Here is a 15,182-nt window from a genome sequence, read left to right as displayed (position 1 = left end):
AAAATCCATACTCAGACGAACCAATCCAATAAATGAGATTAAAGCATATTCCCCAGCTTTGCTGTGAGGGGAAGTTTAGCCGCACGGAGAATTAAGGGATATATTATTATATTATACACATTTGTTCCCCATCCTTCTCCACTCTTTTCCCGCGGTGATAAATGCCTGAGGTCAATAATCCACCTTGACAGAGGGTATAACCTCTTTGAAAAATAGCCCTGTTTTTATTTTAATAAAACACCTCACTCGCACTGCTCAACTGGATACTCCARCAAAATAAAGATATAACTAAAAACCACTTGAAGCCAAATCTGGGTGAAAATTAGTAATTTTCAGGAAATAGGGCTGCAGGATGTTGTAGTTGTTGATACGATGAAGGAAATCTGGGATATGAAAGCAAAACCCTGCTTGCAAGTGTATGCTGTGTGTCTGTTTTGAGAAATAGGGTGGGTTGGACTTTTTATCCTTTATTTTATTTATATCTTTTATAAAGAAGCCAGTGTAGCACTCGCAGCCTGGTAAGGCGCTTGCATAYTCACCTCATCCCTTTCCCCTTGTGCTATCAAAACTACTGTTTTAAAACTACATTGTGGCAGTGGGTGGTTCAGTTTTGCTAGGAAAATTGGGAAAAAAAGGAGAATATTAGCATACAGCCTTTTAAATATTTATGTATATGTATCCCACTTGTGCTGCATGAGCTGGAGAAATCCAGGCTTGGTCTGTTCCTGGTATAATCTCTGCTGATTTTCACCTCTCGCAGAACCAGCTTTTCATTTAAGAAATAAATTTCTTTTTAGGCTGTGTTGAAGACAGGAAAGTGCAGAAAATCGGTCTGAATGGTCTGTGGGGAAGAACAGYGCTGAAGGGAACCAGCTGGGATGTGGCTGCCATTAACCTGGGATCCAAAGGAAAAGCTCAGTTTTCCTGCAGCTCTTTCTATCCTGTTTGAGAAAAACCATCAGCAGCACCCAGTCCTACTCCCAGTATGTTTTCCAGCCCCTTTATCATCCCACTCTCCTTACACCACACTACAAATCTTCCATTTTCCAAAAAGACCTGCAAAACCTCCAAAAAGGTTTTGTTTTCTTTTTTTTTTTTTTCATGAAGCAACACTTTAACCACTGATTTATAACCACTACAGCTGTGCCTGGCAGCTCCTTCTTCAATTTAAAACCTCTTTTTAAAAATCAGGCAATCCTTTGAGTTGTAAAAAGATAACCTTTGGGGTTTTTTTATAGGATGCACCGTTGTATTCCTGGGAGCAAGTTGGCCTCGCAGCASAGCGAGATATCAGATGCCTTCGCTGGGAAAGCCCGAGGAAATTTYATCCACGGGCCGCACCCAGCCTGAAGTGGGGAAATATTTGCATTTGCTGCTCCTTGGAGGGCAGCCAGATCCTTCCCGCTCTCCTCGGCCTGCCAAGAGGGATTGCAAGAGCTGACGGGTGTATTGCAGCAAMCAAGGGAGGGCCAGAGCCATTCCGAGCTCTGGGATCCTCTCTGCCTTTGGCACTGCCTCGGGGACAAGAGGAGGGACCTCAAGCAGACCTGGGTGATCCCATGGGGCTCCACAAGGCCTTGGAGCCCAGCCCCCCAAAATGTTATTTTTCCAGGCAGGATGTACGCTTGGTTTATTTTTTGCAGACCTAGGTGCTTGCAGAAATGCTCGTGGCAGGGTGAGGAGCCCAAGGACGGGCTGAGCCAGTCTGGGTTTGCTCGGCAGCGGACGGGATCCGGCTCCTGCAGCCTCACCCCTGCAGGATCTCCTTCGTACGGCTCAAAATTCCTCGAGCTCCTCCCGAGGGAAAATGCGGGGCTKTGCTTTTCAGGCACAGCAATGCTCCCTGCGCCTCGGCTCATGGCGCTTCTCCCTTTACCCGCRAATAAAATGGCTTAAATCAGCCTTTTGTCCTCCTCCCTATGTCCATCCATCCTTGTCCCTTGTCACTCCACTCCTGAAAAACCACGCTGAATCTGACCACATCACATCCCTTCACCACGCTGCCAAACTCTCCAGCCATGCCTTTCATTTCTCCTTGCTTTCCAGGACCTTCTCCAAGCCTGCTTGTCAATTTTCCTGCCTACCTCCAGCCAAAAGTTCCRCAGTCCCAGTGCCAACAGCCCATCCTGGAAGGCTCCAAGGGGAAAATACCCAACTCTTCCCACCATTCCTTTGCTGAGGGGTAGCGCAGCTKGCAATAACACATCTGAAACACTTCTCAGCATTGGCACTTCCATCCTTCCCAAAAACCTTGCTTAGAAAAATATGTTTCAAAAAACCAAGCCGCCCTTTGCCCTCTGGGATTTCTCCTTCCTTCTCCCTTTGGCCCTGTCACATCTTTTTACCTTTTTAGCATMATTTTGATGCCAGATTTTCCTCACAGTGYAAGCAGGTATGGAAGGTGAGAGCTGACTTGGAGCATGGGAATTCCCTGGCATGGGACAAAGTTCCCACCCAACCCGACCCAAAGCTACCAGGTTACACGACCAGGACAGACCACAACTTATTTATAAATATATTTAGAGCAAGTTATGACGTGATTGATAGCCCAGAGATGCTTGTTAACAAAGCCTGAGTAATCAGCTTTGTAGACAGGGAAGAGTCATCAGGAAATAGTTATTGGTGTGATTAATTAACCATCATTAACCCCTTCACTCATAAACACAGCACATGCCAGAGAGATGTTGTACGTGACCCAGGAGCTGCTGGTCTGGTGGTTGTTTTCTTTGTTTACAGCTCCATTTTTTCCATCAGGAAAGCATTAACCATCATCTCACACACTCTTGCTATTTTCTGCTCTTGATTTGTGGCTTTTTAAGCACTTTCAGTTAAAAAGAAAGTTAAAAAGTTTCTCCGCCTGGTTTGCAACGCCCTTGCAAACGAAACCACTAAGCACCGGCAACATCGGTTGCGCAGATGTTGACATGCAGAGAAATTTCTGCTGGTTTGAGGGCTGGACTGAGGCAAGATCAAAAAGCTTATACTGGCGGAACAATATAATCTTGGGKAACGTGCAGAAGTGAGGCTGTCCATCTTTCTCGGCATCCCGGCGCTGCAGGATGCTTTTAGCTGGAGTTTTCCGGCCTGATGGAGGAATTTGTGCGGTGGCTGCCCTCTGCCGGCTCTAGGACACACAGTCAGCAAAAAAAACCCCAAAACCCACCAAAAACCCTTTTATCAACATCACAGCACATCGCCAAATCCCAAATCCACCACAAAAAACAACACTCGGCTCTCCCCCGGCTGACAGCGGCATCTGGCAAATCGCTACACCCCAAAATCAACTGGTATGGGACCTGAGTGACCCAAATCCTGCCACRCCAAGAAAATCCAAAAAGTTGCTTTTTTCCCCTTATTTTTAAACTTGGATTTGATAGGTTTGRGATGCAGGGTAGATGAAAGGAATGAATTTTAAACTTGGGGTTTTATTTAACTGCGAGTAACTTAATCAGTGCTCGCTCTCCACAGAGAGAAACATTTCAGTGAAACCCCAAGGAAGCTAGAGAAGAAAGCAACACCACCCAAGAAAACCAAACTGGCCTTGAAAAAAGGAGTTTAAAAAAAGAAATAARAAATAAAAACTCCACTCCTCTGCCAGAGCAGCCACTGCTGCTCTGTCAGGGCGTTTTATGTTCATCATGAGTGCAGAGCTGGGCTGGGACGTATCCACAATTCTCCAGCCCGCCAGCCCACCAGGTAAGGGTCCTGAGGACATTTTGGTAATGAAAACACCAGATCTGCTGTAATTTGGGGATGCAGCAGGCACCCAGGTTCAGCCACAGGGTGCATCCCAGTCAGTGCACCCCCTTTTTGATGCCTGGCACTGGAAGAGGGAGATTGATGAGCTGCAGGGTCTCAGCAGGACGACTCATTGCGCCAGCGGACATGGCAGGACTTGCAGAGGAKGTGGTCATCCAGGGGGTAGCACCCGTTCTCCGTCAGCTCTGGGGACAGGGRCATCCCACAGCTCTGGGGGAAAGAGGGGCAAAGGAAGCCACATTTTAGGGTGTTGCATTAGATCACATTTTCCCTGCAAAACCCACCAGTGCTCCAAAAAAGTGACAAACTATATCAAAAGTGTGCAAAGCTGAGGCTCTCCAAACACATCATCATCATCACMACCACCCAATTTATTTATTTTCCCCCTCCTCATTACTTGTAAGATAAACTGGGGACTAAAAAACAACAGTGGGTGCTGCCATCCCTGTGTCTGTGCTCAGTCGAGGCTCAGTGCCACCCCCTTGGCTTTAGGGCCCCCCAGCCCCTGGGCTGTACCTCGCAGCGGTAGCAGCTCTCATGGAAGCTGCGTCCCARGCACTCGATCTTGTAGGTATCCTCGTCCTCGCAGGGCACAATGGGGCGCTCACAGGCACCGCACACCGCGGCGTATTTCCTAACAGGGGCAAATGGGAACGGTGTGAGCCCTGCGGGGTGATGGAGATGAGCTGATCCCCGCTCCCAGTGCGGGGGACACCCCCCATCACCAACCTGTAGAAGTCAGGCACACAGTACGTGTCACCCTGCTCATCCACAGCAAAGCTCTCGGTGCCGATGGACCGGCCACAGGCAGCGCAGCAGAAGCAGCTGGGGTGATAACCTTTGCCCAGGGCACGGACGATGTGCTCCGTGATCAGACCCCGGCACTTGGCACATTTCTCCAGCGTGGCCTGTAATTTAGGGAATGCACTCCATGAGATGCCAGCTTGCACCCCAAGGGACATCCCGAGGGTGCTGGTTTTCCCGGAAGGAGGATGGGTACCTGGAAGCAGGTGTCACACATGGGGCACCCATCTTTCTGGAAGTAGCGCTGCCCAGCCAGGAGCCGGTGGCATGTGCGGCAGGTGAAGCAGTCAGGGTGGTATTGCTTCCTCATTGCCTCCACCGTCAGCTCCTGGGGCCCCAGAGCTTTGTGGCAGAAGGCACAGATGTCTGCAAGAGGCAGGGAGAACGGTTTGGAGCTGCATGTTTCAGTTTCCCTAAGTGGGGATGAGCCCATGCACATCTAKGTCCTCCTTACCTCTGGAGCTGTCCCTCTCTGGGTACCCATTTGTGTCCTGCCMCTGCTGCTTGCCTGCTTGCTCCTGGCAGAACGTAGGTGGCTTCAGTTCAGCAGGGAAGGTGGAAGGGGCCTGCTCCAGCGGGCAAGGGCAAARCCATGTTACTGCAGTGGGCAAAGCCATGTCCCCTGCAGTGGGGAAACTGAGGCACTGGGGGTCTGCACCCTGTTATCCTCACCTGGAGGGTGGTGGATGYGTCAAGGTCCAGTTGCTGCAGTGCCAGACCCAGCGCCTCTGTGGACGAGGGCTGGGGTGCTTTGGAGAGAGTGAGGGCTGGTGAGGATGAAGGAACAGGGGCCATTGTGTGGGTTTCTGCAGCAACAGACAGATGTGAGGAGTTTAGGGGATCAGTAATGTCCGATAACGCCCCATCACAATCAACCCTGTCATGGTAACACCCTCACAGCTTTACAGCAGCGCTTGCAGACCTGCCCCAAAAGCAAACGTCATCGTGGCCAGTGGGGACAAACAGCACCGATAAGGACCCAGCAATGGAGAGCAAACACAGCCCTTCCCCAGGAGCCGGATGCATCCCGGGATGGGTGCACAGATTTGGGGAATAACCCCCCCAAAAACAYCCCCCACATCCCCTTCTGCACACACATCCTTTGGCAAAGCATCTCCACAGCCTCCTCAGCCCCATCATGATCTTTCAGCACTGCTCACAGCCCCCCATAGACACCCCTCACCTCTGTTGGACAAAGTGGGAGGTGATAGCAGGATCTGGGGGCAATGGGTGCTGGGAACCTCGGCACTGTCTGGCTGCAGCTCCCGTTGGGTTTTCTCCTTGGTGGCCACCCCCCTCTGCGGTGGCACCAGAGTGATGAAGATGGACGAGGCGATTCTCTTCTCTGCTTTCCCTGGCAACATTGCTGAAGCCATAGAAGGGCTGGAGCTGGGGTCGATTTTGGGAAAATAAGAAAAAAAGAGAGTAAAACTCACGGACACACCTGCAGTTCCTGCAGCCGTGGTGCGTTCAGCATTAACCCRCCTCCCTCCTCCCGGAAAGAGAGAAGGAACGAGTGCCCCTGTCCCACGTCACRGCAATAAATGGTCTCGTGCCTGGGAGGACACAGGGTACAGAGTCCTGGGGAAGCAGCAGCTGATACCTCCCATTTTCACACCTCTGTGGCCAAATCCCCCCTTTCCCTAAGCATTTGAATCCCCTGTATTTCCTCTTATTGCACCCACCCCGCTGGGATTAAACTCCCMATGGGCAGCAGGAAATATCCACCTTTCCTTTTAAAAAACAGGGCTGCAGTAGGATTTTTCTTTTGCAATCCTTTTTTTTTTTTTTGACTATTTCTACATCCCTGTTCCCTCTCTCCTTACCCTCAATTCCCTGCCAATCCCTTCCCAGCTCAGTGCATCCCCACTTTTATTTTTCCAGGTGGGAAAACTGAGGCACAGTGCTGTGAATCACAACATCCCTGATATCGACACATCCCCTGAGCAGCACTTGGTATTGCAGGCAGGATGCGCCTGACCCTGAGAAACCCTCCTCAGGAAGGAAAAGGGCTGTTTATCCAACTATCCAATTCCCAATGGGAAAAGCAGCCAGGGCAAAGCTTCCCCTTCCCAAACGATTTGGAGCGGGGGGTGAATCCTGAGACTTTAGTCAGGGTGCTGTGTTGGTGAAGCAGGGTTCATGCCTGAAGTGAATCAGCAGCTTGAGAAATACCTGTGTGATGAGTTCCTGGTCTCATGCAGCTTCGCTCCCCCAAAATCCCACTCACGGCAGTCAGCACATCCTTTAGGGGCAGACAGACTCCCCGAGGTGGGGGGAAAGCGTTGGGATGTTCCCGCTGGTGACTTCACCCTCTGACTCAAGCAGGGAAGGGATTAAAGAGGAAAGAGAACCCCGAGCACTTAGTTCCCTCTTTCCCTCCCTCCCCACCGGCAAAACCCCGAACGGGCTCTGGCGCTACGGGCCTTCGTCCAAATCCTCACCCGCCGGAGCCACCACTTTTCCTCCTCCCAAGCAGAGCTGTGGAAAACCGGGGGGGTGGAGGGGGGAAGAAAAGAATAATCATTAAAAAAAACCAACCTAAAAAAAAAAAAAATTCTCCGGGGTTAATGGGAACCATGTGCTCATCGCATTCCTCTTTGTGCCGGAGCTGATGGGATCCCGGCGGCCCCGTGGCGGCACCCCCCGGGTCCTCCCAGTCAGGGCCATCGGGCTGGTAGAGGCTCGGGGGGTGCATTAATGGGGGTCCCCGCCTCCCCATGTAGCTCCATGCTGGTTTGGGGTGGCTGAGGCCACACTGGAAAGTAATCCCCCTGGTTTCCCTAAAATCTCCAGGGATGGGAGCTCAGGTGGGATTGATGGGGATAGGGCTGCTTATGGGGTATCCCCACAMCCCCCAAAACTGAGACGGGACCCTGCCTTCTAGAGCTGCACCTCAACTCTGTCCTCTCTGTCCMCAGGGACCTCTCAGAGGGTGCTCCGAGGATGCCCAAGGAAGAAGGGATGGGATGGAGGGACACAACCCTTGGTGTCCCTTCTTTCCCCACCCTGAGTGGCCCCACTGTCGTCTTGTCCCTCACCTGGGCGGTGGCCTTGCAGCCCCGCCACCATCCCTTGTGTCACACTCTGCAGCCCCAAAGCCCCCTGTCCCCTGCCTAGGAGTGCCCTTGTCCCCCATGGGGCGGTGGTACCACTGTTTCCCCCTGCATGGGAGCCCCCCATCCCCTCCCTGGCAGTGTCCTCAATCCTCTCCTTTGGGGTGGCTCTTGGTCCCCATGTCGCATCCCAGAATGGCTCTGCGGTCCTTATGCCATCACCTGGGGGGTCCCGTGTTCCTAATTGGGGTGTCCCCTGTCCCCTCTTGGGGGCATTCCCAATCTCACGCCTGGGGTGGTCCTTACCTGAGAATGGCCCCCGTCCCCTACCTGGGGAGGTCGTACCTTGAGGGCGAGATTCCCTGGCCGTGGGGGTCCCCTGCCCGGAGGTGGCCCTGCAGCCCCTCGGAGGGTGACCCTGTTCCCGTCCTGTCCCCTACCTGGRGAGGCGGTGTGGGTCCCTCCGTGCGCTCCGCGGGCGCGCCGGGGGCAGCGGGAAGGCAGAGCCGCCCGGCATCACCGCCCCTTCCTCCCTCCTCCTCCTCTTCCACCTCCCTTCCTCCTCCCCCCTGCCTGCCCCACAGCCCCGGGCGGAGGAAGAGGGAGGCACATGTCCCTTAAGGTGCCCCATGCACCCTCCGACTACCCCATGCACCCCRAAGCGCTCCACGGGACCTTGGGGTGCCCCATCTGTCTTCAGGATGCCCCATCTACCCCGAGGTGACCCATGGCCCCGGGGGTRCCCTCATGTGCACTGGGATCACCCCTTCCCAGGTTTTCCCATGGACCCCCCGAGTGCCCCAGACACCCTCAGGGCACCCAACACCCCGGGGTGCCCCATGAGCCCCCCACACACCCCCGGGTTGCCTGTGTCCCCCAGTACAGCCCTAATGCCTCYGTATACCCCCGGGATAACCCCTGTTCCCCAGTACAGCCCAGACCCCCTACACAGCTCCATCTATCCCCCAAAATCCCCGTATTTCTTCTGTGCACCCCCAGGACACCTAGAGCCCCAAGATGCCCCATATACCCCTACAGAGCCGCCAGTGCCCCCAGTCCCCGTCCTGCTCCCTCCTCCCCATTGGGGGGTCCATGCCCAGGCTACCAGAATCCCCCTCCCCAAATTGCACCCCACCTTGACAGGGCCTGTTGCCCCCTGGCACGGCACARTGATCTGTGGCCAGGGGGAAACTGAGGTACAAGGGCACTTCCCAGCCAGAGGGTCACCCCCACCCTGTGCCTCGGTTTCCTTCCCCAAGGAGGAGTTCCACCCACCTCCCTCAAAAAGCTTCACCGCCACCATCCCAAGTGCCTCTTCAGCACAACAGGACCCCAGCTTGCTCTGCCCATGGATTTTGCTGGAAAAAAACCTTTATTTTCCAAGATTTATAACCTCCCGGAGGCCCCTTTGCTGCAACAGGGTGGCCCTGCAGCCAGCGAGGAAGGGACATCCATCAGCATCACACAATCCCACTGGGACAAACCCCAGCAGTGCTGCAACCTCATGGAGTCCCCCAAAAAAACCGGGGGGCCACGTGAGTCTCCTCCCCGACCTTCTCCATCCTATGGGATGGGGTTAGACATCTTCCAGGARCCTTTTTTTCCTTAATCCCCATGGAGGATCTGCAGCGGGGAGATTTTGGGGGTGCCCGGTGAAGGCACTGAACTTTCWGCTGTCTGGTTACACCCCGCAGCTCATCGGGACGATTCCTGCGACCTGGATCCTGACAAACTACCCAAGCGAGGCTGCTGAGCCAAATCCTGTGGGAGATGGAAGGAGAGAGAAGCAGAAAGGCCCCTCACTGTGGCCTCRGGGCTGCTGCCAGCCCCTCACCCTGGCATAGTGGTGGGGAGGCATCCCCCAGTCTCACCTGTGTCCAGCAGGATTCCAGGAGAACCCCGGCACGGAGCAGGCACCAGAGCTCTCCCAGCAGTGACAGGAGGACGTGCAGGATGTCGCTCCATCGGCCCACGGTCAGAAGGAGGATGAAGAGGCCGCCTATGCGCACCAGCACGGTCCGGAACACCAGCATCCTGCCCGTGCTCTGCCGGGATTCCTCTGCAAGGATACAGCGTTGGGGAGCCACTGTGGGGAAACCCTGACCTGCTCGGTCTCACAAGGGGGACACCAAACATTCCAGGGGCACTATGGGGTAGCTTCCTGTACAGCCCACGTACCCCCTGTACACCCCTAATACATCCCATGTACCCCCTTTATACATCTCCAGGACAGTCCATGTACCCCTGTACAGCCCCAGGGTACCCCATGTACCCCCTATACAGCCCCAGGGTACCCCATGTACCACCGAGACACCCCATGCACTCTCTCTACACCCCCAGCACACTCTATGTACACCCAGGATATAAACACATACCCCCCCTACAGACCCCCAAACACCGCTTATATCCCCAGAATGTGCCATATACCTCCTATTCACCCCCAGGGTGTCCTATATGGGCCCTACACACTCCCGGGACATACTATATATACCACCTGTACAGCCTGAGGGCACCCCATGTACACCCTACAYACCTGCAGTACATCCCGTACACTCCCCATACACCCCCAGGACCCCTCATCTGCCCCCATACAGCTCCAGTATACCCCACATATCCCCCAAAATATCCCACAGGGCCCCACATCCCCCCCAGAGCCCCCACAGTGGGTTGGTCCCCCACCCACCCTGCATGTAGACGACCAGCAGRGTGTAGCAGATGGTCAGCGGGGTCCAGAAGCGCACGGCCTCGGCCGTGGAGAGGAAGTCGCGGTTGATGAGCTCCACGGCAGCCAGGTCAGCCACGGCAAAGGTGATGCCCAGGGCGTTGCGCAGCAGGTTGGGGATGCTGTGACCCGCAGCCAGCAGCAGGATGCAGACGCCGCAGTAGCGYGCCCGGCTGTGCAGCTCGTACAGGRTGCAGACGTGCCGCGCCAGGCGCTGGGCGTGCAGCGCCAGCAGCCCCGCCAGCCCCGCCGCCAGYGCCAGGTTCCAGCTGCGGTGTGGAGCCCCCTCCAGCAGGAAGCTSAGGCCGCAGGACACCCCGCAGCCCAGCGAGTACTGGCACAGCAGGTAGAGCTGGCTGCTGTGGGCACCCTGCGAAGCRGCACAGGATTCATGCTATCAGTGAGGTTGGAAAAGACCTCCAAGATCAGCGAGTCCAACCATGCCCCAAGCACTGCCATGTTCACCACTAAACGTCCCAAAGTTCTCCATCCAAACACCCATCGAATATTTCCAGGGATGATGACTCCAGCACTGCCCTGGGCAGCCTGCGCCAGTGTCTGAAGCACCCTTTCATTAACCATTTTTCCCAATATCCAATCTAAACCTCCCCTGGCTGAGTTTGAGGCTGTTTCCTCTCCTCCTGTCCCTGGGAGCAGAGCCTGATCCCCCCCACCCCAGCTGCCCCCTCCTGTCAGGGAGTTGTAGAGAGCCAGAAAGTGTCCCCTGAGCCTTCTTTTCTCCAGATTGAGCTCCCCCGACTCCCTCAGCTCCTCCTGGTGTTCCAGACCCTTCCCCAGCTCCGTTCCCATCTCAGGACACACAACAGACCTTCGGTGTCCTCGCCACGAAGGTCCAGAACTGCCCCAGAAATGGGTGTGTCCCAGCACTGCCAGGAGAGGGGACAGGCACAGGGGACAGGCACTGCYTGGSCYKKKSCCMMMMCMRGRMCMRSCMRGGGSCRTTGGCCTCKTGCCCACCTGGGCACACCTGGCTCAGATGCAAAGGGATACATGGCCCCCTCCACGCCACAGCCCCTCCATCCCCCACAGGTGCTGAACAAATCTGTCATTTCCCAGCTCCACCTCCACCATAGCCCACTGTGCCTCAGTTTCACCCATGACATCTCACCTTGCTGAGGGAGAAGACGGTGGAAAGGGCACGCAGGGAGAACTCGAGCACCACGAGTGCAGCCACGCGGGAGCCCACCAGGGCCAGGACAGCAGTCAGCACCAGCACGTGCAGCAGCTCCAGCAGAGGCGGCTGCGATGCGATCGCCTCCTTCTCTGCCTGCCTCTCCGGCTTGCTGGGGACAGCGGGGAGCAATGCTGAGCYGGGGGGATGTCACCCAAAACGGGGTGACAGCCTTAGTGACATCCCCCTCTGTGCTTTGCAGCAGCGGCTGCAGCCCCTCCCTGGGGCTGGGTGCCAGCAGCCAGCCCCCAACAGCAGATCCCCAAATCAGATCCCCAAAACCAACACTGGCCCCAGAGGGGACGAAGGGCCGACGCTTACTTCACACACTGGGTGTAGAGATAAACCTTCAGGAGGCTGCAGAGCACCGAGACAGCGCAGGCACCGACCAGCCCTGAGGGGAAAGGCAGCAGTGGGTCACCGGCATCCCCTGGGCTGTCCCCAGGCTGTCCCCGGGCCACCCTCGGAGGATCTCACCTTGCAGGAGTGCATCCAGCAGTGCCCAGCCCCATGCCAGCCCGGGCAATGCCGGCAGCCAGGACCCCAGGGAAAACATTCTCGACRGAGAGAAGCCACGGCGTAGCCCTGGCTCCAAGGTCCGAGGGGCGGAGGCGGGGCGTGGCCCTCCCGGCTAGTAAATCATTATTGGGGCAAGCCAGGGCAGCTGGAGCACTGGCCAGGGGAGATCAGAGGAGATGAGCTCCAGCTGCCCCGTCGAGGTGAAAATCAGTACGAGAAGAGGGATGGGATGCACATGGAGGGGCTCAGGGACCACGAGCACCTTTAACCCCCACACCCCCACCCTGAGGCATTGCAGCATTTCAGGTCCTGGCCCTGCCATCTGCACCACCCCAAAGACCCCGAAATGACGCCCAASATAGAAAAACCTCTTTATTAACATCGGTGGTAATGGCAGGAGTTTGTCCTACAGCCCTGGGGGCTGCTGGTGCTGCACCATGTTCCTGAGCTTGTCCCAAAAGAAGAGGCTGAGGACGGTGTGGGGGCCAAGGCGGAGGTAGACAGCGCCGATGCCCTTGTATAAGCCCAGCAGCCCCTCTCTGCTGGATATTTGCAGGATACAATCCAAAAAACCCCGGTAGAGCTTGCCCTGAGGAGAGAGGAGCCAGCTGCACACCCCTGCTGGATGTAGTCCCGGGAAAAGCTGTGTCCCCTGTGCCGTATCCTGACCGTCCTTACCGTGCCGTCAGCATCCACTGGCTGGTTGTAGAGACGGGTGCTGATCACGTCAAAAGGTGTCATTGTCACAGCCACGGCCACACCGCTCACCATGCCCCCCGCCAGCACGGCCGCCCAGCTGCCCTTGCTGAACCACTGCGGGAAGAACCGGCATCAGCTCTTCCCAGCAATGAAGGGGAGCACGGGGCTGCCGGCAGCTGGACCCGGCACATTTCCTGCTCACCTGGTGCTCACAGACCCAGTCCTTGGCAGAGGCGAAGGTGGCGAGCTGCACAGCAGAGCCCACGGCCACGCGGGGCACGGCGCCCGTCACCCCCCGCCACAGCCCCRCCACCCCGTGCTGCTGGTAGATGCTCTTGAAAGCACCAGAGATGCTCTGGGGAAGAGAGCAAATTGGGAAACATGGGAATGGTATGTCCCACCTGGCCAAAATTTCCCACCCCTGTTGGTCATTGGTGACACAAAGCCACTATTGGCTTCGGAGAGACCTCAGGGGGTCTGGATTCTCCGATTCGGTGTCACAGCCCCACGTGCCTGTCACACCCCCTCTGTTCTCACTCTGTTATTTATAGAATCGTTACGGGGCCAAGTGGCCAAACAACAGCTTTAAATTCCTGCTGACTAAAATAGCACCGTCCCCACTAGGTCCTAGAGTGTGCATGGACAAGGTGCCGCCAAACCCCCCCATCCCAACSCTCTCACCTCATGTCCCCACTCACCTCATGGTTGTGCTGGTGGCCCACGGCCATGGCTGAAAGTGTCTGGGCTTGGAGGTGGGTCTTGACCTTGGGAGGGACAATGCCAGGTGACAAAACCCCCTGATGCCCCCACTGGGACCAGCTACAGTCCCCCCATCTTCTCCTCCGAAGATTTTGAGGGAAAGTTTCAGCCCCTCCAGCAGATGTGGGGGACACAGATAAGCAGCCAAGTGGCAACTCCAGCCTTTGAACTYGGTTTCTTTTACCCCTCTCACCCAGGGCAGAGACCCTGCAAACACCCATCCCTGGGGGCTCTACAACCTCAAAAATCTGGGGAGACCCTCTACTATTTGAGGGGGAAACCCCAGCAATTTCTTTTGGGATCATTTCCTTATGGGGGAGTTCTCTGCTGGCTTTCTGAGGGGATCTGTGGGAGAAAGCAGGGGGAGAGCATGCAGAGCAATCACAYATTTTGGGGGGTAAAGCGAAGCAGRGGGMGAGRGAATGCACCAAKGCAGTGTTTATAGGRCGCAGACAAGATGCCGAACCTTTTGGGGGGAGTCCCAAAACAGACCCTCCCCGGCTTTTGGAGCGGAGCAGCACTCACCAGGTACGCGGGGCTGCCCACAATGGCTCCCACCGCCCCGGCCAAGGCCCCAGCGGCCACGGTCCCGCCGGGATACTCGGTCCAGCCAGCGTCCTCGGCGTGGGAGTAGCAGTAGAAACGGACGCCGTTCATGAGCCCCTGGTAGAGCAGCCCGGCCGCCAGCCCTTTCTGCAGACCCCAGAGCCCGTCCGCCCGGCACACGGCCACGGCCGCCCGCAGCACCCCGCGGTAGGGCCGCGGGTACGTGCCCGGGGGCTGCAGCTCGCCCTGCAGCTGCAGCCGCGTCTTCACCACCTCCAGCGGGTTGGTGAGGAAGCAGGCCAAGCAGCCGGCCGTGGCTCCCAGCACCAGGTCGATGGCCGGGGGCACCCCTCCGGCCGGGGGGCTGTTGGCGGGGGAGCCCGGGAATTCCTGCGCCGAGTTGGAAGTGCCGGGGGTCAGGGCTCCCGCCGCCATCCGGCACCTGCCCACGGGGGCGGCCCCAGGCTCCACCTCCCCCAACCCCCAACAACCGCAGGGAAAAAAATCCGGGGGGAGCGAGAGTGAGCCAGCGCCGCCTCCTGCAAACCAACACACGCCCCGATCCAGTCCCCAATTTGGGGCAGGGATGTGGGGCAAAGGTCGGGCTCAGGGTGCGTGTCCGGCGCCCCCCGGCACCGGCGCGCCCCAAGGAGCCGCGTCCAGCCCGGCCCGCCTCACGTGATGGTGCTGCCCCGGCGCAAATAGGGAAAAGGAGGCACAAAAAAAAAGGCGGGATAAAATTGAAACAGAAACAGAGAGGGAGAGGAGCTTTGCGGGGCACACGCAGTAAACCCCCCGCCCCAGCCGGCCTGGGGAGAAGGATGCGGACTGCTCAGCTCGCTGCGCTTGYGGCCGCCGTGCGCGGGGGCTTGCGGGGGGTCTCGCCCGCCTCTCCCGGTGCTTTGAAATTGGAGCTTCCAGTGRGAAAATGCTGCGGGGGGTGGGAGATGCCGATGTCCCGTCCCCCGCCGTGGATTCCTGCCCTTAAGGCTGCGCAGACACCCCCTAGGATCCGATTTACCCCATGGCCGAGGCACTTCGGTGGTTACTGAGGGGGAGCAGATGTGAACCGCCCCCCATATCCCAAACTTCTCCCCCGCCAGTGGCTGTCTTGTCCCCGATATCC

At 56.7% G+C, this 15,182-nt stretch overlaps 3 protein-coding genes across 5 annotated transcripts; all 3 read right to left on the bottom strand.

Moving 5' to 3' along the window:
• Positions 1–42: 42 nt before the first annotated feature.
• On the bottom strand, positions 43–8,166 carry FBLIM1 (filamin binding LIM protein 1). Of its 2 annotated transcripts, none has more exons than XM_057380215.1 (10): positions 8,060–8,166; positions 7,008–7,044; positions 6,739–6,878; positions 5,747–5,952; positions 5,236–5,369; positions 5,018–5,129; positions 4,760–4,929; positions 4,489–4,667; positions 4,276–4,393; positions 43–3,969 (listed from the first exon to the last, which is right to left on the bottom strand). In XM_057380215.1, exons 1-10 carry the CDS (start codon positions 8,134–8,136, stop codon positions 3,856–3,858), a joined length of 1,287 nt encoding a protein of 428 aa, XP_057236198.1. In that variant the 5' UTR covers positions 8,137–8,166; the 3' UTR covers positions 43–3,855. The 2 variants fall into 2 exon arrangements, with proteins under 2 accessions (XP_057236198.1, XP_057236199.1); XM_057380216.1 differs by having other exon boundaries at positions 5,018–5,081.
• Positions 8,167–8,970: 804 nt separating this feature from the next.
• TMEM82 (transmembrane protein 82) lies at positions 8,971–12,324 on the bottom strand. 2 transcript variants are annotated; one of them, XM_057380224.1, is made up of 6 exons: positions 12,011–12,324; positions 11,855–11,927; positions 11,471–11,645; positions 10,303–10,711; positions 9,491–9,678; positions 8,971–9,380 (listed from the first exon to the last, which is right to left on the bottom strand). In XM_057380224.1, exons 1-6 carry the CDS (start codon positions 12,087–12,089, stop codon positions 9,315–9,317), a joined length of 990 nt encoding a protein of 329 aa, XP_057236207.1. In that variant the 5' UTR covers positions 12,090–12,324; the 3' UTR covers positions 8,971–9,314. The 2 variants fall into 2 exon arrangements, with proteins under 2 accessions (XP_057236207.1, XP_057236208.1); XM_057380225.1 differs by having other exon boundaries at positions 9,313–9,421.
• A 75-nt stretch (positions 12,325–12,399) lies between these two features.
• Positions 12,400–15,154, bottom strand: SLC25A34 (solute carrier family 25 member 34). The gene is made up of 5 exons (XM_057380223.1): positions 14,036–15,154; positions 13,450–13,515; positions 12,954–13,106; positions 12,731–12,865; positions 12,400–12,641 (listed from the first exon to the last, which is right to left on the bottom strand). Exons 1-5 carry the CDS (start codon positions 14,489–14,491, stop codon positions 12,459–12,461), a joined length of 993 nt encoding a protein of 330 aa, XP_057236206.1. The 5' UTR covers positions 14,492–15,154; the 3' UTR covers positions 12,400–12,458.
• Between the last annotated feature and the right edge of the window lie 28 nt (positions 15,155–15,182).

Source organism: Malurus melanocephalus, unplaced genomic scaffold, assembly GCF_030028575.1.
Source record: "Malurus melanocephalus ecotype Western Australia unplaced genomic scaffold, MMel_1.1 scaffold_440, whole genome shotgun sequence".
Classification (NCBI taxonomy): domain Eukaryota; kingdom Metazoa; phylum Chordata; class Aves; order Passeriformes; family Maluridae; genus Malurus; species Malurus melanocephalus.
Note: the sequence above shows the minus strand (reverse complement) of the source record. Positions and strands in the feature narration are given on the sequence as shown.